We start from the raw sequence: 25,570 nt of genomic DNA on the forward strand, positions 1-25,570 counted from the left end.
TGCCTTGGGTGTCCATGCTGAGATGGTAACAGGATGTGACAAATTTCAGAGTGGGAGCATTATGTGAGTAGTCACTAGGGAACTCCAGGGAGAGTTTGTACCTTAGGTCTCAAGAACCTGGCACATATATGTTACTATTATTCCCATTTTACAGTTGAGGAAACTGAGGCAGACAGGTTAAAATGCCTTGCCCAGGGTCATTCACACAGCTAGGAAGTGTCTGAGGTGGGATTTGAACTCAAGTCTTTTAGTGACTACAGGCCCAGCATTCTAGCCACTGTGCCACCATGCTCTCTCTAGCTAGTGCTGCCTGGAGCTAGATTGTGAAGGGTTTTAAATGTAAAGCAGAGGCATTTATATTTTATCTTGGTGGCAATTGGGAGCCATTGGAGCTATATCAGGGGAGGAGTAGCATGGTCAGGCATGTACTTTAGAAATATAGATTTGATGGCTATGATCAATTAGAAGGCTGTTGCAATAGTCCAGGCAAGAAATGATGAGACCTGAACTGAACTACAATGGTTGTGATGTGAGTAGAGAGAAAGGGATAGATACTATGACATTGCAGAAGTCAAATCCGCCAGGTTTCGATATGAAGGGTGAGGGAGGGTGAGGAGTTGAGGATAACCCCAAAGTTTCCAACAGGCCTGCACAACATATGGCCCAAGAGCTGCTTTCAGCCCGCCGAAGCGGCCCTTGGGCAGTAGGTTGTGCAGGCCTGTTGGAAACCATGGCAGTTAGAAAGATGGTCATCCCCTTGTCAGGCATACATGGAATTTTTCTGCATTGGTGAAGGTTGCAGCTCATCCCTGCCTCCTCATTCTGTGAGGATCCACCTAATGTGCCTTGAGAGGCCTTCCTCTGGCTCTTTTAATATTTTTTAGGTGCCAGTGCAGCTCTTGGATTGTCCATCTGTTATCCTTCACTCACCGTACGTGACCAGCCAGCTTTTCTGGTTATACATGTCATTAACAGTGTCTTTCATGCCACTTTTCCCAAACAGATCATCATTGATAGCATGCCATAGCCTACTTAGAGTCATCATAAATCTTTCTATTGCCCTTGGGGTCACCCACAAATTTGATTCTTTAGAGAGCGTGGTATTCCATGATTCTCAGCGATATAGCAGCACCAGGAGAATATTGGTAGTGGAAAGATGGGCTTTTGTGTAAAGGCACAGTTTGTGATCATTGAAATAGCTGTCTAATTTTCTACATTCAGTCTTTTTTACTCTTCTAATCAATTCTCAGCCTACATGAGGGAACTTTTTTTTTTTACCTACAGTAATTTCTTTAGGTGTTGCTTTGGATTTATTTGTAGTTTTTCAGTTTTAGATCTTCCTCTTAACATAATTTTTATTAAAATGATTTTATTCAGTTGCAGTTGGAAAATGGGTGTTTTTAATTTTATTTTTTATTCTGAACTTAAACCAAAAAAGAACATTTTCACATATACAGCAGAATACAAAAAGATGAATTTGTATGAATCCTATTTTTTAAAAAAATGTAATAAATTCTGCATATTACTTTCAAAACTGTCCTGCTTATCTGTACTTCTTTCTGAACTTCCTTCTATTCTCTTTAGTGCTTTTTTAAAACAGTGTTGCAATGGCCCCCTTTTGGGGGTCATCACTGTGCTAACCTCCCCAACGTGCTGCCACCTGTTTCCTCTGCCCTCACTCCTACTCATGAACTAACTTCATGAAGAAAAAAAAGGAAGAAAGAAAAAAATCCTTGTCATAACTAAGCATAGTCAAACAAAATGAATCCACAGTAGTAGCCGTGTCCAAAAACGAGCATCTCTGCATCTTGTCTCCATCACCTCTCTGTAAAACAGGTGGATAACCTGCTTCATCATAGGTACTCTGGAGAAAGGGTTGATCATTCCATTGACCAGAATTTGAAAGTCTTGAGAAGTTGTTTTTCTTTACAGTGTTGTTCTTGTATGAATCTGGCTATGCTTACTTCTTTTTGTCAGTTTGTAGTCAGTCCATTGTAGAATTTTCTGCACTCACCTCCTTTGCCACTTCTTATGGTAGAATAATATTCCTTTACATTTATATATTACCATTTGTTCAGCCATTTTCCAGTTGTCTAAGAGGCAATCTAAGGCACCCTCTTAAATTATAGTTGTCTTTCTTCCCCTGCAGTGTGTGTGGGGCCCCTTCCTCCCCTCAATCCCTTCTTTAGAATCAGTAGGCTTGTTTTGCTTGTAACTGTTTCCTCACTGGTATTATCTTTTTTTCTGGTTCCTGCTTCCTTTCCCCTGCCCACCCCACCCCCCATCTTGGATTGTTTTCCAGTTGAGTTTGCTATATTTCCCCGCTGAATTCTTGTGTTTTCAGCTCTCCTTTTTCAGTTTTAGAGGAGTGAGATACAGCTAATGCCCATTACCCCCACTCTTTCCTCCATGTTTATATATTATCATGTAGTACTGGCAGTTATAAGAAATAGCAAGATCCTCTTCCTTCCTCCTTTCTACATTAATATCTTTCTTCTTTTACCTTCTCTTCTCTTCTCTTCCCCTCTTCAAACCCTCAGAACAGAACCAATCCACCTTATAAGACGTCTGTTTCTTATTTAACTCCCTCAGTATCCTTTGAAGACATTAAAGTTCTGAAGGGACCCTTGTTTCTTCTCCCTCTACTAGAATATTAGCACATCATCATAAAAAAGTTTCTCATTGCTCAAATAAATTTGCCTATTTTCTAGGTTTTTCTGGACTCTTGTATTTGTATTTCAGAGTTTCTATTCATCTCTAGTCTTTTTATCAAGAATGTTTACAAGTCCTCTGTTCTATTAAAGATCCATTCTTTTGCTATAGGATTATACTCAGTTTTTCAGGTAAGTTATTCCTGGTAGTAGGCCTTTAACTTTTGCCTTTTGGAATATTGTATTCCAAGATCTCTTGGGTTTTTGGTTTGTTTTTTTAAGGAAATCCCCACGTCTTGTGTAGTCCTGACCGAAGTTCCTTGCTACTTGAATTACTCCTTTCTTAAAATGCCTGAAGTATTTTTTTCTTTCATGTGGGAGCTCTGAATTTTGGCTGTGACATTTCTGGGACTTTTCCTTTTGGCATGCCTTTCAGGAGATGCTCAGTGGATTCTTTCTGTCTTTACTTTGCCCCTCTGGTTTTAGTAGAACTGGACAGTTTTCTTTTGTGATTTCTTGAAATAGAGTGTGCAGACTTTTTTTGAGGGGAGAGGAGGAAGGGGATATCATGGTTTTTAAATAATTTTAAAATATCCTCTCCTTAACTAGTTTACAAGGTAATTTGTTTTTAATGACATATATCTTATGTTTTCTTCTATTTTCTCTAATCTTTTGATTTTGTTCTAATATTTTTTACTCTCATGGAGTCATTGATTTCTATTTGGTCTAGTCTAGTTTTTAGGGGTTCTATTTCTTATGTAAAGTTTACCACTTTCTCTTTTAATCTGTTTTTTTTCTCCTTCCACTTTTTCCCTCTAGTATCCTTGCCAAGAAAACCCCAAATAGAGACATCAGAGTCCCTGGGCCTTTATTCTCCTGGTCTGAGTACAGAGGCACTGAGCTCAGCAGCACCAGGCTAGTCGCTGACTGCTGCCTCAGGATTCAGAGTGTTGCAGGTGCTACTGCTGAGTTGTCCCTGGCCATCTCTGATTGGGTTGGTTCTTGCTTTACTAGAGTTCCTTCTCTTTAATATTGCCCTCAGGCTTCTGACTGACTTTTTTTTTAAATAGTATTAGAGCAGAAGAAATCACTGTCATTTCCCTTTGGATTTCTTGGTCATTACTTGATCTGGTGTGAAGTTCAGGATTTTGCTGGAGTAGGTATACAGGAGTTCAGCAGCCTGCCTCCTGTTCAGACACAGTCATCTTGACAGGAAGTGAGTTTGTTTTCTACAAGGAACAGTGCCTATTTCTTGTTTCTCTTTTTCTCCCACAGTATTACAAATGTGGTGCCCAGTTTGCACTTGTCACCTTGGGAACACTGAGTGCATACACAGCTTACACAATTGCAGTCACACGGTGGAGGTAAGCTATGCCCCAGAAGCCAGTTGGGATTTAGAGATATGTTCCTTCGGTGGAACAGATTGTTCATGGCTTTTCCCATTTTTGTTTTACAGAACTAAATTTAGAATAGAAATGAACAAGGCAGATAATGATGCAGGTAATGCTGCCATAGACTCGCTGCTGAACTATGAAACTGTGAAGGTAATGCACGAATTTATACTTTTCTTTACTTTTAACACTATTACTAAGACCTAGTGCAAGTCAGATAGCTTCTTGATTTTCAAGGCATGTTGTAGAATACCAATTGAGGGTGGTGGAATAATCATTTTGATGAAAGTTGCCTCTTCCTTAGAGAGTACCTTATTTTAGTTTGGCGCCATCTTAAAATTTCACCTTTTAAATGAATTTCTAAGTGATAAAAGTATGATGACCAACTTGATTCAGAATGAAAACGTAGCTAGTTCTTCAAGCATCTTTCAAATGCTGTTCTCTATGTTAAAGAGCCAGAGTTTTTTACATCTACTGGCCTATAAAGATCATCTTGAAAGTGTACCTATGATAACATGCAGGAACAGCTAGTAACAGTGGTTAAAGTTAGGCTCATCAAGTGAGGGAAAGTATAGCATTGTGTTCTATCTGGTGAAGTCAGTGATTGAGCAAGTGTCCCAAGGATTTCAGAATACAGATTGCAAATTGCATTTGCTGATATGGCAGTTGGATGCATATATGCTCTTTCTCAAGGTAATTGTCCTTATATGTCCTGTAGTATTTTAATAATGAAAAATATGAAGCACAGAGATATGATGGATTCTTGAAGTCTTATGAGACAGCCTCACTGAAGAGCACTTCTACCCTGGCTATGCTTAACTTTGGACAAAATGCTATTTTCAGTGTTGGCCTAACAACAATAATGGTTCTTGCCAGTCATGGAATTATGGCAGGTAATGGATACCTTTACCTTCTATCTTCTGTTTTTTACCTTAATGAACAAAGACAAATATAACGGCTACATATGTCATTGTTGACTGTGAAATGCATGTAACAAAGAGCAACCTTAATATAGTTGGGGAATTTTTCTTGGTTGAAATGGAATGTTTTCCTGATTATTTATGATGTTTTTCCTTTAACAGCTTTTTTTTTGTGGTATTGATGCATCAGTTTAGATAGTAGGATCTTTATTGCTATTGATATATATTTTAATACACAAAGCATTAAAAATTCAGATTTTTCTTTTTAACAACTTTTTAAAAAATCTAATACTACATCCTCTACTACATTAGAGGGGCATTGATTTCACTATTAGCTGGCCTTACTGTTTGTGTTGTGTGTCTATACCATCCGGGTCTTATGTGACAAGAGTTTTTTATGAACTGCCAAGGTTTCTCATTTATCCTCTTGGCCTGCCAGGTTATGGAATTTGATAATTAGATCATAAGATTCAAAATGGGCCATGGTCAAAACAAAGGAGTCAATAACAACTAATTTTTTAAATGGGGCACCATAAAAGATAAGTAATGCTTTTTCTCTGAGTCCTGGACATCTTTCTCTGTTTCATTTTCCCTGTTTTCAAGGTTTCTTGCAAGTACTCTTTATCCCCATCATTTCGTTCATTTGTTATAAACTTGATAGTAGGTATGTCATTCCCAAACATGAGTTCAAGTCATAAATAAACTAAGACTTTACCACTGATCTTTAGCACTTCCTCATGTTCTTACGGTTCCTGAATGTGTTGCTAGCTTACTGATATGCCAGGCAACAATGCCTGAATTATGTCTTTTGGAGAAAAGAAAAGGATTTTATTTCTCTCTTTGCCCCAATCTCTCCCATAACTTTATGTTTTATAATATTTGAATGATAAACTATTTTGTCTTCTATTTAACCTACACAAAATTATCCTATAACTTCTAGGAGTACAGCAACCTAGTCTTAATTATCTCTGTATGTAATCTCTACTGTTGTGCTAGGGCGCAATAATGTGCATATAGTAGGGCGTTCATATGGTTGCTGAATGTAAGTCATAGACTTGGAAATATGAATAGGCCAGGAGTTTGCCAGTTTACTGTGCTTTGAACTGTATTCTAGAACAGTTGACAGTAAGCTTCTCTCAGCTGGGCAAGTGTCACTGACTAAATTCATTCTTTCTTTTCTTCCTCTAAATTCTTTTTATTTTGAGGGTCCTTTACTGTTGGAGATCTTGTAATGGTGAATGGGCTGCTTTTTCAGCTTTCACTGCCTCTGAACTTTCTGGGAACTGTATACCGAGAGACTAGACAAGCACTCATCGATATGAACACTCTGTTTACACTACTCAAGGTAGACACACAAATTAAAGTAAGTACTTTATTCTTTTTAAGTGTTTAAGTCTCATCCTATGAGTAGAATTATACTAGGGAGATCATCTTTTCACTGGCTCAGCCAACTAATTTCTTTTTTGCCAGATGAGTTAAGTGGACTATATAGTAGCCTTTTCTTTCATATTGGGAAGGAGCTTTATGCAAAGGGACTTGCTTGGAGTTCATTTCGTTTAGACTTAAGTTTTTGTATTATGTACTTGGTTTTCTTTTGTTTGTAATGAATGATGCAGAATTTGCGATGGAAAAAAGTTGCTTAGAAACAGTGTTCAATGAGGAATTTTTCTGCCCTTTAATGGGGAAGAACATGAGAGGGAGGGAGTCTTTTAAAAGCCTATTTACCTCTTCCTCTTTTCTTTCCCCGTTATTTTATTTTTTTAGCTGTGTAAAATAGAAAATTTTTCTTCATAGTTGGATGCTAAGCAGTGGGTAAAGTGGTATGTTGTTGTTTTTTTTCTCTTTCCTGCTAGGACAAAGAGATGGCACTTCCCCTTCAGATTACACCACAGACAGCTTCGGTGGCTTTTGATAATGTACATTTTGAATACCTTGCGGGTCAGAAAGTCCTGAATGGAGTATCATTTGAAGTCCCTGCAGGAAAGAAAGTGGCCATTGTAGGAGGTAGTGGGTCAGGGTGGGTAACTTTGAGAAAATTCTGCATCATTGATTTCCCAACGTGACTTGTTTTCTCCACTATAACATCATTGCAGTCACTTGGAAAATGTCTATCCAATGCCAGTTGGACTTAAACTATCTCCCCTTTTCTGTTTATTTCCCAATTTCAGGAAAAGCACAATAGTGAGATTACTATTTCGCTTTTTTGAACCCCAGAATGGTAACATTTATATTGCTGGTCAGAATATACAAGATGTCAGCCTGGAGAGCCTAAGGAAATCTGTAGGAGTGGTGCCTCAGGTACATTTTTCCTTTTAAATGTGTGATCTTTCCTTATATTCATCATAAAGAGAAAAAAATAAGATGCTATTATGTGAGTAAATGTTCAGCAGCAGTCAATGTGATGAAAACTGGGTGTCCTAAGGTACTTGGCACTGTTCTGCATTATAGGTCAAATTTCATGGACAAAAAAATAGAAAACCAAAAGTGATCTGAAAAGATTTCCAAACTCAAAATTTTTAAAACGAATGTTAAAAATTGTTTTTACATGTAATTGGGGAAAAATAAAATGCTAAATAAAAAAAAGATTTCCAAGTCCCAAGCAAATGTCATAACTTATTTGGAACAGTTATAGACATAATGAAAATCTAGGATAGCCAGATAATTTGGCGGCTACCACTTTGTGGTTTTCTACGTAAGAAAATATTACTTTTGTGGAGAATTAAGTTAGAAAAGCAATCGTCCATGTTCTTACTAAGCTTCTTTTCTGTGAAGAGTAGGGAGAAGCAGTATGTTGTAGTGCATGGTGTACTGGACTTAGAGTAAGGAAGATTTAAGTTCCCATCCTACCTCTGACATACACAGGCTGCATGACCTTGAGCAAGACTCTCCACCTCTCTGAGCCTCAGTTTCTTCATCTATAAAATGAGAGGCTTGGACCAGATGATCTTTTCCAACTCTAAATCTGTGATCTTGTGACTTTCTCTCTCCCCCTATGAACACAAGTTGAAGTTCATTGGTAAGATAGGGAGGTATACTTGCTTGTGAAAGCTTTGGGAAGAGTTCTTCACATTTTTCTTTATCAAGAAAGAATTCATAGAGAAGATAAAAGTCTAAGATCCTGAAAAAAAAAACAAAAGGCAACCTCATAGGGATTGGGCAACTCTTTCTGTCAAGCTCACCAAGCTAGGAGTCAAAAGTGAAAGATCAATATAATTTTAAATCTTGGATATATTGGTTAGTGTTGTTGAATTGCTTCCTCCCCCCCCCTTTTAAAACTTCTTCATTATAAAGGATGGCTATAATATATCAGAAAATGAAGGTGATTTAAAAATAAAAGATAGCAACAAAAACCTTTGAAAAATTCCGAATCTTAGAAGCAAAAAGGAGCTAGGATATTAATTTATGGTTTTTGAAGATGATAGGTCAAAAGATTTGTAATTTTATCAGTGTGCAGGCTCCATCCACTTACTCAAATTACAATGCTTCATTGCTTTAGGAGGCAGTCTTTTTTAGTTTCTGTGGCCAAAACAAAAAAAGTCTTACCATCTGATTGGCTGGCCTTCTGGTGAAGAATTTCTCTGTGTGTAACTAGGTCTTCAGATGACAAAACACATAGTCTGTCACCATGCCCATGTTTGAAACCTTTCCAACTTGATAGAACCCACCAGAAACTGTGTTTGCTGGCAAAACCTTTAGAGAACTTAGGACTGCCACCATGTCATGATGAGGTATTGAAATGGGCTTTTGGTGGAAAGCAGCATGGCACTGGTTATACATGATAAGCGCTTAGAATCAGAAGATTCTTATCTTGGACAAATCACTTAACACATGTGGGTCTCATTGGTTTTATCCATATGCCTCAAATCTTATTGTTGTTTAGGACTCTACGTGGATTTTACTTCAGTGATCTTGAAAAAAAATATATTTAGGGGGCAGCTAGGTGGTAGAGTGGATAGAACACTGGTTCTGGAGTCAGGAGGACCTGAGTTCAGATGTGGCCTCAGACCAAACCCTTAACACTTACTAGCTGTGTGACCCTGGACAAGTCACTTAACCCCATTGCCTGGCCAAAAAGAAAAAACCAAAAACCAAAAACCAAAAAAACCATATTAAATGTGTCTAAAACTTGAATTCTTTGGAGATAATAGCTCCCATTTTATTTAACACATGGTACTTTCCTCACAACAACCTTATGAGGTGTGGGGGAAGTAAGGAGCATTATTCTCTTTTTGTAAATGAGAAAATGAAGTTTAGAGAGATGAAATGACACAACTGGGTTTAGTTAGGCTTCTGGGTCTCTGGGTCAGATGTTCATTCCCTTCCAGTGTGAGCATTAATTATGGCAGTATAACAGGTGTGAGTATTAATGACAGCATTACTATTTTAAATACCTAAAACCATACCTTAGGGTGATGATGATGCTTAGGAAGACTATATAATGCTTCTCAAGTTATTGTTGTTTATATAAAAGAATAGGAAGATTGTGATTCTCCTTGTTTGGTGATGGCCTTCCAACCTTTTGGAGATGAAAAAAATTTAGGAGATGTCAAAGCAGATACTTGCCTTTTTGAAGTCAAGCAACTTTAGTTATCTCAGTCGTCTATAGTGAAGCGTCTAATAAAGACTTTATATAGTCCATCACAAGACAAATGCTTGACATTTTTATAGTTTGAATAAGACCTGCCAGATAGAATTTTCTGCCCCCAGGTAGCACAAACATATCCCAAAAGAACAGTCCAGCAGTTTCTCTGTTATTCCAAGTATTTTGTGTATCTTTCCTTAAGTGTCATGGATTTCTTAACATTTTTTCCCTATTTGCCCTAGGATGCTGTTCTCTTCCATAACACCATCTATTACAATCTCTTGTATGGAAACATGAATGCTTCAGCTGAGGAGGTTTATGCAGTGGCAAAATTGGCTGGAATCCACGATGCTATTCTTCGGATGCCTCATGGATATAACACACAAGTTGGGGAACGAGGGCTCAAGCTTTCTGGTAACTTTCTGCTTTTTAGACTCTCTTTTTGTCAGTGTCATCATTGCCCCCCTGCCTCCCTACCACACAAAACAAAATCATTTATTCTTGGCTCTTTGGTGGTTAATGTGACTGGGTTCAAAACAAGAATTTAGGTCATCCCAAAAACACAAAACCAACACTAATTAACTCAACATTTTAAAAAAGTTAAATATATATGTTCTTCAGAAATTATAGACTGTCTTGCCCTTCCCCTCTACCCCCCCCCCACACACACACCATGAGTCAGTTAATGATATGATCCTGTCATTACCTCTTAATTGACCTATAAGCTACATAATCAGTAAGGGAAAGCTGAAGTTGTTATTTGCCTAGCAGAGCAGCAGGGAAGAGAATGATGATCTGATGGAAAACATTGCACCTGTCATCATGGTATGGGCAGCCTTTGAACTTATAAGTAACCCATTGGAACTGCCATTGCCATAGGAGCCATCATGAAACACTTGGAATTAGAGAGACTCTCTGGGCTCAGAAGTGAAGGAGCAGTGTAAGGAAGCTGCAGAGGTCAGCAGCAGCACCTTTGAGGCACCAAGCCTAGGGACAGACTCTCCCCAGGTGGGCTTGCCGGCCTATGGGATGGTTCCATTGGCTCCCACATTTCTCACGTTTATTTCACTTTGTTACACAGCTGGAAATTATGCCAGAGATCCATTTTGTTTAATAAGCAGCCTCTTAAAATGTAAATACCTATGGAACATCATATACCGATGTTAGCGTTAAATACTTCAGTTTTTATTATTGTTATCCCTATTTTACAAATGAAGAAACAGTCTCATGGAGGCTGATTGTTTTCTTTCTGACACCTATGGGCACTGTACTCAGTGAGTGTGGTTTTTGATTGGGCAGGAGGAGCTGAGTGTACAGAAGGGGAAGGGGGAGGTAGAGAAATGTGAGGTATTATGGCCTTTTGGGAAGGGCAGACTTGAGCAAGGTTATTGTAGTTGGATGCTTAAGCCAGCAAGAGCCACTGAGAGAAGTAGGTTCCAGAGATAAAATCTATTGATTTCTAGATTTTCTCTTGGGGATGGTTATGTACTCAGGAACAGGGGAAAAAAACTCCTCCTTCCTTTGCTACATAGTACCTTGCTCCTAGGACCCAGAGCTCAAGCTAGTGTTGTGTTACGTAGGATCAGGGTATCTAGAGTTGTCAAAAAGCCTTCGAAGTCCTAGTAGAAAAGCCCTTCATTTTACAGAGGGCCGTGATTTGCCTAAAGTTACACAGTGGCAAAACTCTGCTCCCCTGGCTCCAAATCCACTGCTGTTGCTTCTCAGTGGTTTTTTGCTTGTTTTTCCCCATATCATGCCCACTGACTGTGGGTTGCCTCCAAGGATCAGTCCTGGGCCCTCATCTCTTCTCCCTCTATGTGGGCTCACTTGTTGATCTCATCAGTTCCCTTGGATTCCATTATCTTTATGCAGATGATTCTCTGAGCTATATAGCGAATCCTAGTGTTGTCTCTCATAAGCTACAATCCTGCACCACCAGCTGCCTTTTGAACATCTTTAATTCAGCATGTCTACAATAGAACTTGTTATCCTTTCCCCAAAGCCTCCCCTCTTCCAAAAGTTTTCCATTTTACTGTTGAAGGCACTGCCATCCTCCCAGTCTCCCAAGGATTGCACCCTTACTATCATCCTTGACTCTACCCCTTCAGTTCATTACTGCCCCCACCCGAGTTCAGGCCCTCAGCACCTTGTGTCTTGGACTATTGAGATAGCCTTCTAATCAGTCTCCCTGCCTCAAATCTCTTTCCATCCAACCCATCCTTTGTGTTACCTCTAGAATCAAATATAAAGTTATTTCTTCTTAAAATCTCTTTATATCTTGTCCCTTTCCTACCTTTCCAGTCTTCTGACACTTCGCTCACTTCTACTCACCCTTACCATCTTCTGGCCATTCCTTGCATAGGCCATTAGATCTTATTTCTCCGTCCCTTTGCACCGACCCCAGGGTCTGTAATGCTCAGTATCCTTACCCGTGCCTCCAGTTATCCAGGCTTTCTTTACCACTTGGCCTAAGTTCGACCTTCTACATGAGTCTTTCCTAGTCCCTTTTCTCTACCTCTGCCCCTATTAGTGCCGTTTCCTCTAAGGTTTCTTGTCATGTACCCGTACATCTTGTGTGCACCCAGTTATGTACACATCTCCCTCATTAGAATGTGAACTCTTTGAGGGTGTATATTGGAGCTTGGTTTGAGTTTCTCGTGCTTGTTGACTGATTGGCCACTGCAATATGGATTAAGCTTTTGTGGACTATTTATAGCACCATTTCCATGAATACAATGTGAACCAAGATCCGAATATGCAGCTTAAAAATGAAATTTTCAAACACTATCTCTTCCTAAGTTGGGGAATATATATGTATATATACAGCACATGTGTGATAGAGAGATTGAGATTGTTTTGTTGTTTCTTGTCTGTATTATAGACCTTTGTATTTCTGAACCTGTTGCCTGGGCTGTACTTTGCCTAAAATAAACATTATTTTCATTTCCTTCTTGATTTAGTGAATTAAGACTTGGTTTGGCATTTGGCAAATGCCTTTTTTGGTCTCATTTTGAAATAAATTTTTATTGATAATCTCTTTATTTTTAGATGATTATCTATGGTTCTCCCTATATCCCTCCCCCTTCCCAGAGAACCATCTCTTATAATAAGAAATCAGTATCAAGAGGGAAAAAAAGAGTTCAGCAAAACTAACCAATACTTAAGTCTGACATTATATATGCAGCAGTCCACAAACATAGTCTTCCTCGCCTCCTCACACTGCCCCCCTCACCCTGGAGGGTAAGGTGCTAGAAGAATTGGGGGAGGTGCTACCAACTTTATAAGTAGAGTCATCTACTTAACTTGAGTACTTCAAGGATCATGGTGTGATCATAGCCTTTCCCTGTCTTAGTCTTTATGAGCTATTGAAGCAGAAAAAATTCATCATCTAGTAGTCTGCTGGTAATGAGCCTTTCTGAATTTAGCTAGGCAGGTCCTCACACAAGACATAACAGTCATACAGTTCAGCCTCAGTACTTGAGCTGCACTGGCCTTGTTTGCAGAAACCCAAAGTTAGTTCCACCCCACAATGAGGCACGGAGTAGGACGTAAGTGAAGGGAGGGTCAAAGATATTTGTGTGTAGCATTGTCAAGTTTGTTATATTGCTTTCTTTATAATACTAGCTTGGAATTATTTTGAAGTTTTTTTTTAATATCACATCTCTGGAGGAAAAGTATAAAGTCATGTCCTTTCCCATATCACTGGACATCCAGTGGGCCTTAATGCAACTCAGACAAATTCTCCCTTCTGTTTTCAAGAGAAAGAGAAGTCCATACTCTTATCTTTCATAGGGTTGTAGAATCTTAATAGTTGAAAAGGCCCTTAAAGATCAATTTCCTCTCTGGGCCTCAGTTTTTACCTGTGTAAAAGTTAAGATTTGTAATAAATGGTCTCTAAGATTTTTTCAAGCTTTGACATCCTATGATTCTAGGTTATCTAGTCAGGCTTTCTTAGCCATGCAGAAGTCCTCTGTACAACATCTCTAGCCTTTGCTTGAGTGTTCCTATTAAGGAGGAGATGAATTCTTGGTAATTTAGGACTTAGGCAAACTAGCCTAATGAAGAGAAGGGCACAGTGGAGTTGAGGAGAAAAGGAGCCTTGGAAAGTAGTAATAATGGAATAAGAAGCTTAGCTAGCTCCTGCCTAGAGATAAGAGAAAGCTGGGTTCTGAGGGGAGAGGAAATGTGAAGGATATATACAGTAGTCTGCACACGGCCACCAAAAAGAATTCTGGAGAAGAGTTGGCATATGAGACATTCAGGAAGGAATCTAGCAGGAGGTAGGAAAGCTAAATCATTGTATAGAATGTGCTTTGGTGTGTTGGAGAATGTTTTGACTAAGGTAGGTGGTGTCAGTGGGGACTGCCCTCATTTAGCTAGTCTGGTTGGTTATCCTAGGTGGTCCCAGGCTGTGGTCAGGTGTTGTGGTTGTAAACAAAATGAATAGATGGGAAACTGGAAAGTAAATTGTTAGGGACTTTCTCTAGAAATTTCTCTTTGAAGTACTTCCTAGCATTACTGTACTTTCGAGCAACTCCCTTTTACCATCTATACCTACATCCGCAATACTGTACCATATTCAGAATGTTGACCCCGAGGCCCTTCGCTCTTAAAAGAAAAAATTAGTAAATTACACTTAGTATGCTGTCCACAGGCAGGACTGTATATTACTGTGATGTAGTGGAAATACCCCTGGACCAATAGTCAGGACACAGGTGTTGAGTCCAGTCCTTGCCATAACTAGTTTTGTAACTGAGCAATTCTGGATCAGAATTTTCTTCATCATCTGTAAAATGAGAAGGTTGGATCTCTCTTCTAACTTTGCAAAAACATGATTCTATATCCATTGTAAATTTCTAAAGGGAAGTTAGGAATGTTCAGTAAATATATCTAATCTTTGAGGATATTGTAGAAAAATCCTCCTACTATAAAGACTGTTTTATGTGACTCCCAGAAACAGAAATGAACCTGTAGCTCATTGGTCTGATCTAGTCAGACATTTATGCCTTAAAACAGAAAGCGCCAAACTCCAAATTTCATTTTTTTTTTCAAAATTCTAGGTATCCTACTTAATCTATTCCCTGTTTTATCAGTTCTCTAAGATTGAAATTCTTTATCTGTAGCATGTTGTTATAATATAATCAAGGATTTCTCCTGTAACCTAAAGTACCATATAATGTCCATATTTCTGAGAATACTGCCACTGGTTATTTGTGGCTGCTAGTACAACACTTAAGCTGTTCATCTGTTTGTTATTCTGTCATTGTCATCTAAAGTCAAAGTTGTAATCTCCCCTCCCTACTTTCCTTACTTACTTGTTGGAACAGAAAATCCTGTCTTAAAATTTACATTCCTATAAATTGAGGTGCTCCCTAAGTGCCTCACATTTACAACTTAGATTCTGTAACTAAAAACGAGCAGTGTTGTTAAATTCAGGCATGCTGGGGAATGTTGAGGTGGTCCTCTGGTGATGGATGGAAATTCTGGGGCTGTGATACATGTATCCATCCCTTACCTACCATAAGAGGTTTTTTGTTTTATTTTTGTTTTTGTTTTTGCCAGGAGGAGAAAAGCAGCGGGTAGCAATCGCCAGAGCCATTTTGAAGAACCCCCCTGTCATTCTCTATGATGAGGCTACGTCATCATTAGACTCAATTACTGAAGAGGTAAATTAGGGTGACATTGTAAAGACTTGCTTTGTGCTAGTGCTTTATCTTTTTTTTCCTTGGGAGTTACTCACTGTAAAGTATCTGTAATTCCTTTAGGGTTTTGATCTCATTCCAGTATAAGTGGTCAGTACGAGGTGCCATTGAGCAGAGTAAAGCAAGCCTTTTCCTTGGGTTGGCTTCAAGATTGCCAAGTTGTATTGAGCCAGACATAGGAATGTCAAGTCCATTTGCAAACTTGTCTCCAGTTAGAACCGTGTGACAGCCTATGCTGCAGCCCTAACCCTGCCTCACCCAAAGCTGTTGGAATTGCCTCCAATGCTTACTGAGGCAGAAGCCTCTTGTCCATCTCATATGGAGGTGTCTGGTTGCCACTTAACACTCATTAAAATAAGTCATGTAAATGCTTGTGACATACTGCACACCAGAAAGCCTCTTGCTCATCATAGAGCAACTCACTAAAATGCAAGTCAGGTACACGGTAACCTGCAGTGCTGCTATCAATTTATATTCATTTCACAGGGAGGGTTGTGAAACATCAGGATGTTGTGACACCAATGTCATGACACTACCACGGCAACTGCATCAGCCTTCATAACCACATCCTTGCATTAAATACAAAAGTCTCAGCAGCAACAGTAATTTCATGAACTAATCTCCTTATCTAGAACTGAAAATAGGTGAATGTTGTTTTGCAAATTGTCCCCACTTGTCTGGCTTCTTATTTAATATACATGGGAACATCTGGTGTTAAGGGATAGAGCAAGCTACCAATCTTATTGGCTGACCATGTTAGAACAGGCTTTTAGGTAGGGAGATAAATTTTCAGTGAACAAAATTTGGTCCACAGTTTATCTGAATTGGTTTAATTATAGGATGTGTTATTAAACTCAGGGTTATACTGTACCTTTAAAGTGACCCCTGATCAGGGCCATCCCCATGTCAGCTGCCTGTTGTTCAGTCGTTTTCCATTGTGTCTGACTTTTCATGACCCCATTTGATATTTTCTTGGCAAAGATACTGGAGTAGTTTGCCATTTCCTTCTCCGGCTCATTTTCCAGATGAGAAACTGAGGCAAACAGGATGAAGTGACTTACTTGTCTAGGGTCATGCTAGGCTAGTAAGTGTCTGAGGCCGGATTTCAACTCAGGTCTTCTGACACGGGGCCCTGCACTCTATCCACTGCACCACCTAGGTGCCCTGTTAGTTATAATTGCCTGCAAATTATAATATGAAAAGTGTCCAGAGTTCTCCACCTTGCTGAATGTGTCTCCTCTCAGTTACCCTGAAATTCTCACCATAAGTCATTCCTCAAGTGGATAGTATGCTGGAGACTGGAGCCCTCAGTATGAATCTTACCACAAACAGAAGCCCAGTGAAGAACCCTGAACATTCCAGGGGGTAAGGACGCCGGGGCAGTGAAGTAAAACACAAGAGATGCTTTCACTCCTTCCCATTCCTCCCCCATTATCTCTCACTGTCATTTTGTCATTGGTCCATAGTTGTAGCTGTTTGGGGGTTGCCTTTCCTGTTAGAACACAGACTCCTTTCTCTGAGTAGCCACATTTAGTAGGCCAGAATTTATAACTTTGTAATACACTTGGATTCTTGGGGACTATGTATCTGGGAGGTATTTTTCTTGTTTGTCTTTACTTTGCCACATTTAGAGCCAGCTTTTTCTACAATACAGCTGTGCTTTAAAAGCAGAAGCTATCAATGCATTTTCTAGAAAGATCAAGTAATCAGAATGGTTTTAGAAAGAAAGTTAACGTGTTTAAAAAAACAAAACCAAAAAACCACCACCACAATGTCTTAGTCTCCCCTCCTACTGGCACTTAGTTCAGGGACAAGGAAATCTCCCTTTGCAGCCTCAGCCGCCCTGCCCCGTCCATCTCCCCCTACCCCTTCCTTTTTGGCTGGTGTGGGCTTTTTTGTGCACTGTACTTTGGGTCACACATCATCTTTTACTCTTATTCTCATTGACTAGATGAGAAGATATAGACAGAATGTTTATCATCAATGCTCTGTGTGTTGCCAGTTGACCAAGATTTTTCTAAAAGATAGCAAGTCTCCTTTCTCTCTAGCATCTTTGATACATACTTTTTTTTTAAAAGAGAAATGTGATCTGCCTTGAATCTTTGAGTTATTCTTTATCGTCTTTATGTTTGGCCTTCCTTTCTTCCTTCTTGTGATTACTCCTATCCACAGATTAGTTGAGACATTTGTCATTGTCCCAAGTTGTTAAATATTAATTGCAATGTTAAATGCTTAGACTGACTTTCCTTTAGGAAATATGTGAGAAGGGTGTGTGCGTGTGTGTGTGTGTGTGTGTGTGTACACATACATGCACTGTTTACCTAATCTTTAAATCTTATCTTCTTTCTTCATCTCCAAATTTACAGAATATCCTTAGTGCCATGAGGGACATAGTGAAACACAGAACATCTATTTTCATTGCACACAGATTATCAACAGTGATTGATGCAGATGAAATCATTGTCCTGGATCAGGTGAGAGATTATTACTTTCCAAAGTTTAGTCGTCTGAGAACATTGGGGTTTGTTTTAATGGTGAGGCATAAGCTAAAAATAGTTCTAGTAGAATATGTGAAACTCATAAGATGAGAGATTTAAAGCTAGAAGGGATCTTCGAGATCATTCAACCCATTCCCTTCATTTAATTTTCAGATGAGGAAGCTGAGGCCCAGAGAAGCTAAGGGACTTGGGCAGTGTCACATGAGTAGTAAGTAGCATAGCAGAGTTGGGATTGGAGCCCAGTTCCTCTGATGCTACTTTCAAGGCTCTCTCCACTATGCCAGGCTGTCTCTCAATTCCTTCCTTGGGATTGAACCATGACAAAATTCCATTTTGAGAGGTCTTTTTTGGGCAGCAAATTAAGTAGTAGAGGCATTTCCTTTTTATTTTTATTTTTTACATTCATTCATTCATTTTTTAAATTATTTATTTATTTGTTTTAGGCAGTTGGGACTAAGTGACTTGCCCAGGGTCACACAGGTAGTAAATGTTAAGTGTTCGGTCTGAGGTCGAATTTGAACTCAGGTCCTCCTGACTTCAGGGCCAGTGCTCTATCCACTGCCACCTAGCTGCCCCCCCCAATTTTTTTTTTTAGGCAATTGGGATTAAGTGACCCACCCATGGTCACACAGCTAGTGTCAGGTGTTTGGTCTGAGGCCAGATTTGAACTCAGGTCCTCCTGACTTCAGAGCTGGTGCTCAATCCCCTGCACCACCTAGCTGCCTGTTGGCATTTTCTTTTTAGATGTGGCCTTGGGACCAGATGACCTCTGTAGTCCCTTTTAATACTGAGATTCCCTGATTTTTTGTAACTGTACCCATAAAGAATGTGATAACTCTTTGTGTATCAAGATATTGAAGGCAAAACTTAAAACAGGACAGCATTAAATGCAGGATGATAGAAGCAGTTTCTACTGGGAATGTGTATAATAATTAATTTCTCCATTTCCTCTTCAGCTCTAAATGAAACCTGCTGCTCAGCATTTGGCATTTTTGCCATGTTATATATTTTCCTTAGACCCTTGATGTCCCAAAAGAAAATTATCCCTCATGTAGCATGGTCATTTTCAAACCCAGCCATTGTAAGGGAAAGCAAGGAAAAGTGACAGCATGTTTCATTTCTTTTGAGAGAATTGCTCTCAGATAGTGCCATCTAATTGTGCTGAAAATCAGCATAAGACTGTTGTGATTGGTGACCTTTGAAAATTATTATCATTTTTCTTGTCTCCTTCTCGAGGAATAAGTAAATGGAGGAAGGGAGGGAAAAAAATCTTACTATTGGACTATTTCTACCATTACTCACTTTCTACCTTCCATTTCAGCTTTCTCTATTGTTATTTTCCCCTTTTATCAAACAAATAAACCCATCAATTCCCTATGATTTTCAAAGCCCTGAGTATACAGATAGAGAAAGCATTCTTGCTCACCTTTTATATATCAAATTACTTGGTGGGGTCCATGGGCCACTGTGGTTTATTCACACCAATAAAATGTGCTATGAAGCATTCAGTTACATGATATGTATATGCAATCAATTTCTGTTATCTGTGCACCTGAGAACTTAGATCATTTTATTGGTTTGATCATAACACCATTACCATTCATTATAAAATGGACTACTTTGCCTGTCCCCAGTTTGTGGTTGTGTGGTCTAGTAGGTGCTCTGTACAGAATGTTTTAAATTAGAAACTTGGAAAGTATCCCTTTGATATTATTGCCACTTAAGTGACACTGATATTGTGGTTATAGCCTTTCTTACACATATCATGTTGGCATGGATTAGCAGGCTTATGCTTACCTCTCTAGTTTGCCACTTTGAGGCTTTATATAATACTTTAATTTTTTACAAATCAGAACTAGTTTGTTAGTAGCAGCAGAACAGGTAAGTAGGTTTAATACTAAAATAATCTGCTGACCTTCTTGAGTTGATATGGCTGGAAAAATTCCTCACCTGGCAGGCAGCCTTGTGACACTAAGCTTCTCCTAACCAGAAAGCAAACCTTCCTAATAGCAAGTTCACACTTTTTCACACTTAGTCTTTCAAATGCATCTCCGACTCATCACATCCAACCCATCCGTCCTCCAAACTTACCTGAGAGTCATTCTTGACTTTTCCCTCTTCCTCATCCTCTGTAGCCTAGCAGTTGACAAGTCTTGTCAATCCTACAGCCACAACACGTCTACCATCTATCCCTTCTCTCTACTTACACAGTCTCTCACCAGAATTACGGAAATAGCCTCCTAATTGGTCTGCCTGCCTCCAGTTTCTCCTCTCTCCAATGCATTCTTCATGTAGCTGCCAAATTGATGTTGCTAAAAACATAGCTGACCATGTCACTCCCCTACTAAAAAAGATCTTCAACTGCTCTCTCTTACATCTAGGATAAGATATCAAATCTTCAGCTTTGCATTTCTAGCCCTCCATATCTCCTTCCTATTCGCCTTTCTAAGTGTTAGATTAATCCCCTTTACATAGTCTAAGAAGCCTCTGTTTAGTCAGAGTGCCCATATACAACATTCCATCTCTACCTCCATACCTTTGCACAGGTGATTGGTTCTCCATATCTCAAATATATTCCTTCCCCACTCTGTCTCTTAGAATTCCTAACGTCCTTCAAAGAATAGCTCAGATTTCATGATCTACATGATACCTTTCTTGATCCCCCAGTTGTATTCTTTTGCTCTTCAAACTCCTTTGTTTTATGCTGCATTTGCTGATCTGTGTACTTTAAACTCACTAAGCTCTTTGAGGACAAATATTATTTTGTTTTTGTCTTTGCATCCTTAGTACCTAGCACTTAGTAGGCACTTAATAAATTTTGATTGAATTTAACTGAATTAATTTCCAGCTTCCATAAGGTCAGTCAGAGCTTGTGTTTGGTTGAACATAGCCTTTGACAATCCAGGGTCATCTCCACACTGCTATGGTGAAGCATTGTCCTGGAGTCTTATTTTCAGAAAATTTCCAATTTTTTTCTCCTGTGTTCTTGGATTGTTAGAGGCAATCACATTGCTGCTGTCATGCCATGTCTTTTACTGCATGGAATCATAGTGACATTTACTTTGGAAGGAAGTGCCTAAGTGTCCTTTCAATTTGAAGGATCCCAAAATGGCAGCCAGGAGAGTAAAGATTGGGTGAGGAAAAGAGGTGGAAAATGACTCTTGCCCCAGGGTTATTTTCCCTGTTTCCAGTGCAGTAGAGCCTCTATTTTGCTGCTCTTGCTTATAGCTAGGCCTCAGTCTTGTTCATTCCTCACAGGAACAACTGTAGCTATTGAACTCATGTCCAGGTGGTGGAATGAGCACTGCAATGGAAAGAGCACAGGACTGGGATTTGGGACTCATGGATCCCAAGCAACTCTGCTTCTCACTAACCATGTTATCTCGAGTCTGGTACTTCACCACAATCCAGTGGGTGACTTGAAGATCCCTTTCAAATCTAAAGTTACAGTTATATATGATTTTATTCAATTCAACAAACATTTAGTTTTTTAATTAATAAAAATCTGTTTTCTCTCTGTCTCTCATCATGACACACCCACTCCACCCCCAAATGAGGGAGAGGTCTGAAAAGAATAGCAAAACTCTTGAAACAAATACATAACGTCAAGCAAAACAAGTTCCTGCGTTGGCTATGTCCAAAAAATATGTTTCCACCTGCATCCTAAGTCTGTCACTTCTATGTGTGGGTGTGGGTGACATGCTTCATTGCTGGTCTTCTGGAGTTCTGGTTGGTTATTATGTTGAACAGAGTTCTTGAGTTTTTAAAAGTTGTTTGTCTTTATAGTGCTGTTGCTGTGGTACAAGTTGAACCAACTTTTGTGTGCCTACTGTGTGCCAGGCACTGAGGATAGATATGAAGACAAAAATGTAACAACCTCTGTATTCAAGGCCTTATGTAGGAGGTAGCACTTGAATTCATCTTTGAAGAAGGTTAAAGATTGCAACAGTTGGAGATAAGGAGGGAGTGCATTCCAGCCACAGGGATATTGGGGGAGAGAGAAAATAAGATTTGTATTAATTGGAAAAAAAACCCACAACTAAATGTTTGTTTGAATCGAATAAAATCATATGTATCAGTAAGGGCAGCTAGGTGGCTCAGTGGACAGAACACTGGGCTTATAATCAGGAAGACTCATGTTCCCAAGTTCAAATGTGGCCTCAGACACTTACTAGCTGTGTGATCCTGGGTAAGTCACTTAACCCTGTGTGCCTCAGTTTCCTCATCTGTAAAATGAGCTGGAGAAGGAAATGGCAAACCACTCCAGGATCTTTGCCAAGAAAACCCCAAATGGGGTCATGAAGAATTGGACACGACCAAAATGACCTGACAACAATAAATATGTAACTATAACATCAGAGTTGAAATGGGTTTTCAAGTCATCCACTGTGATTCCTGACAAAGCTGAGGCCCAGAGTGCTGATAACAGCTTGAGATGGAACGTAGTTAGGGGAGCATTGTAAGGAAGCCATTTTGGGCAGAGTATATAGAGAGCATATGACAGGAACCCACCTATGTAAAATAAGTTTGGTTGGAATAAGGTAGGTTGGAACCAGATTGTAGCCAGACTTACTAGTGACCATCCAGGCCAACCCCTTCATTTTACAAATGAGAATACTGAGGCCCAGGGAGGGAGCCTGGTCCACCCTAGGATTGAATGTGACTTTCAATAACTGGATTGATTAAATACCTCTTTGGAATTTGGTACCAGACTGCCAACAGATACTGAGAACTGGAAGGGGAATTAGATGCCATCTGCTCCAAACCCCTTTGTTGTCTAGAGCCTGTGCAGAGGAGGCCATAGAGGGGAAGGGATTTGACCACGGGCACAAGGAGGTGTGATTCAAGGTAGGATTATGAGTCCCTCAAATCCCATCCTTGGGCTTTCTCCCTTCAGCTGTTGCCTGGTCGTCACAGATAGGTTGCCTAGGGCTTTGTCCTGGGACCAAATAAAGGTTATTTGGGGAGGGGAACCAATAAAACCCTAGCCGTTAGTGTTGGTGGTGGTATTTTTAAATGAGAGTGTTGGACAAGAGCAGGAGTGCTCTTTTTTGGGGCACAAACTCCTTTGGCAAGCATCTGGTGAAGCCTATGAACTACTCAGAATAATGTTTTTAAATATATAAAATAAATACAGAAGATTGGAGGAAACAAATTATATTGAATTACTGTTATTCAAATTTTTCTTTTTAAGTTCACAGACCCTAGGTTAACAACCCATGGACTAAAGTGCTTTCTAAAATCCCCCTCCAATGCTAATATTAAAGTTGTTAAATGTTTATTAAGTATCTACTATGTGCGAAATACTGTGCTAGGTATTAGTAATAGAAAAACACAAATGAAACATTGTTTGCCTCAGAGGACTTAGCTTTTACCAGGATCCCTCCACAGTTGGATACAACATGTACAGGAGGAGGGAAGGGGAGGGAAACAAGCATTATGTGCCAGGGACTGTCCTAAGCACTTTTCATTCTCACAGCAACCCTGGGAAGTAGGTGCTATTATTATCCTCATTTTACAGTTGAGGAAACTGAGGCAGGCATAGGTTAAAGACATCCTCAGTCATACAGCTTGTATCTGAGGCTAGATTTGAACTTGGGTTTTCCCGACTCCAGGCCTAGCACTCTATCCGCTATGCCACCTAGCAACCTCTTTATGTAATTTTTATATATTTGCATAAGTAAATATATGATAATTTGAGAGAGAAACTATTAAAAACTTAGGGAAATTTTGGGTGGGGCAAAATGAACCAAGTTCAGATATTCCCAGGAGGTACGAACCAAAGAGTTACTTAGTGAGAAGACTCCAAAATTGCACCTAGCCAGTGCTTCTGGTAATAGGCCACAAATCTTTGTCATTTCTCTCTTCACAGCATCTCTCTTACACATCTTCTTCCTTCCACTCACACAGCTGGCCCTGTTCACCTCATGCTGATAGGTCTCCCTGCCTTAAATCTCTCCCCACTCCTGTCCATTCTCCATTTAGTTGCCAGAAGGATCTTCCTAAGGCAAAGGGCTAACCATGTCTGTGTCCGTGTCTGTCTGTCTGTCTGTCTCTCTCACACCCCCCCACACACATACCCCAACTTAATAAACTCCAGTAGTTCCTTAATACCTCCAGGATCAAGTATGAAATTCTTTTTGGATTTTAAAGCCATTCACAACTTTGCCCCTTCTTGCTTTTCTAGTACTGCTATACTCTGTTCCCTTCCACATACTCCAGGGTGTAGCAACACTGGCCCTCTTGCTGTTCCTTGCGCATGGCAGTCCATTGCTCCACTTGGCCTCTTGTCTGGCTGTCCTCCATACCTGGCATGTTCTCCTTCCTCATATCCACCTTCTGGCTTCCCTGCCTGTAAGACAGTACAAAATCCATCTTTTGCAGGAGGCCTTTTCCAGGCCTCCCTGGATTGCTCAGGCCTTCCTGAGATTACCTCCCATTTACTAGTGGTTTGCAAGCTATCTCCTCCATTAGAGTGTGAGTCCCTAGAATTCAGGACTGAGCTTTTGCCTTTCTTTGTGTTCCCAATGCTTAGTGCAACGCCTGGCACACACAGGAAGTGTTGATTGACTAGCATTGTGCTGATTGCATCAAGCTTGGAGCATTGTGACATCTCCTAATGAGACTTTAGCCACTCAAAAGAGTTTGTCCTGTCTCCCCAAGTAGGTAAAGAAGACCTCCAGATAATTATATGCAGTTGAACCTTTTGGGCAGATCCTGTAGATAGATGGGTGACGAACTGGGCCCAGAATTGACTTAAAATAGTAGATCAACTTAGATTGAGAAATTATACAGTGCTTTTAATGACCCTCAAACTGCTCCTCATACAGAGGTCTGTTCATATTTTTTACATCGGTATTCTCTTGATACTCTATGGCCAAAAGTCATTGAATACAATCTCCAAAGAATGAAAGTTGTGGTTCGTCAAAGGAAGGTGGAGAGGTACATGATGAGAGTGAGTAGGCTGTCATAGAATTCTACAGGAGTAGTGATGGAAAGGATGTCATTGGAGAGGTGTTTGACCAGAAAAGGAAGTGGGCTGGCCATGTGGCAAGGGTGAGGTATAACCAATGGACAGCCCTTAGGCTCCATTGGTATCTATATAATGCAGAAGATCAGTGACATGTTTGGTGGGCTTTCTGGGGAGGGCAGGGTCTGACAAAATGAGAATGCTTCAGTAGATTCTAATCTGCATCTTTGGAGGGAGGATATCTAGATTGATGAGGTCAGAGATTGAAATATTAAAGATGATGATATGTTCAGTTGATTAGGAGGAACATACTTCATGGCATGTTTGGAGGAGCCCTGGCTCTCAGGGGTCCTTCAGGTGATTTGAGGGCCAGTTTCTTATAGTATGGGGAAAAGCATTGGATTTGGAGTCAGAGGACCTTGGTTTACATCCTTGCTTAAGTGGAGAAGTCAACCTCTCTGGGCCTCAGTTTCCATAACTGTAAAATGAGAAGTTTGGACCAGACTGCTTCTGAGGTACTTTCCAGCTCCAAATCTATGATTTTATAAACATGATTCTGACAGAAATTAAAGTTTTTTAGGACAGCCCTCTTTGTTCTTACTCTTTGATAAAATATCACTTTCCCATGGCTTTTGTATTTGTCTTTTGTTTTTTTATTTTCTTGGGTAGGACTCAATGGGGATCAATGATCCATGAAGTCTTGTATCTCAGTAAAGTGGTTCCTGGACTGAGAAAAGATCATGGACCATTGTTTTCAGGGTGGATAGGAATTTCAAAAGCAATATCAAATCATGCTTTCGTGGAGTGCCCAGCTTGCACTCAGAAGGGTCCAGGGCAGATCCCAAGTTTCTGTTTC

General features: G+C 39.8%; 1 protein-coding gene across 4 annotated transcripts in view; it reads left to right on the forward strand.

Annotated features, from left to right (window-relative positions):
- ABCB7 (ATP binding cassette subfamily B member 7) overlaps nucleotides 1-25,570 on the forward strand; it is a 120,658-nt gene that overhangs the window by 90,371 nt on the left and 4,717 nt on the right. For 2 of the 4 annotated variants that reach the window (XR_002320349.2, XM_020964519.2), the window contains exons 7-15: nucleotides 3,927-4,015; nucleotides 4,108-4,195; nucleotides 4,761-4,935; nucleotides 6,168-6,325; nucleotides 6,816-6,979; nucleotides 7,131-7,260; nucleotides 9,787-9,958; nucleotides 15,107-15,210; nucleotides 17,613-17,720. Coding sequence is in view for 1 of the 4 variants with exons in the window: in XM_020964519.2 (XP_020820178.1) it covers nucleotides 3,927-4,015; nucleotides 4,108-4,195; nucleotides 4,761-4,935; nucleotides 6,168-6,325; nucleotides 6,816-6,979; nucleotides 7,131-7,260; nucleotides 9,787-9,958; nucleotides 15,107-15,210; nucleotides 17,613-17,720 (1,188 nt within the window). In the remaining 3 variants the exon portion in view is untranslated. Of the gene's footprint in view, nucleotides 1-3,926; nucleotides 4,016-4,107; nucleotides 4,196-4,760; nucleotides 4,936-6,167; nucleotides 6,326-6,815; nucleotides 6,980-7,130; nucleotides 7,261-9,786; nucleotides 9,959-15,106; nucleotides 15,211-16,490; nucleotides 16,612-17,612; nucleotides 17,721-22,455; nucleotides 22,593-25,570 lie in introns of those variants that run through there. The other 2 variants (XR_013483680.1, XR_013483679.1) reach the window with 2 other exon arrangements.

The sequence above is a fragment of the Phascolarctos cinereus genome, unplaced genomic scaffold, assembly GCF_003287225.1.
Source record: "Phascolarctos cinereus isolate Bilbo 61053 unplaced genomic scaffold, phaCin_HiC Scaffold_8;HRSCAF=390, whole genome shotgun sequence".
Lineage (NCBI taxonomy): Eukaryota > Metazoa > Chordata > Mammalia > Diprotodontia > Phascolarctidae > Phascolarctos > Phascolarctos cinereus.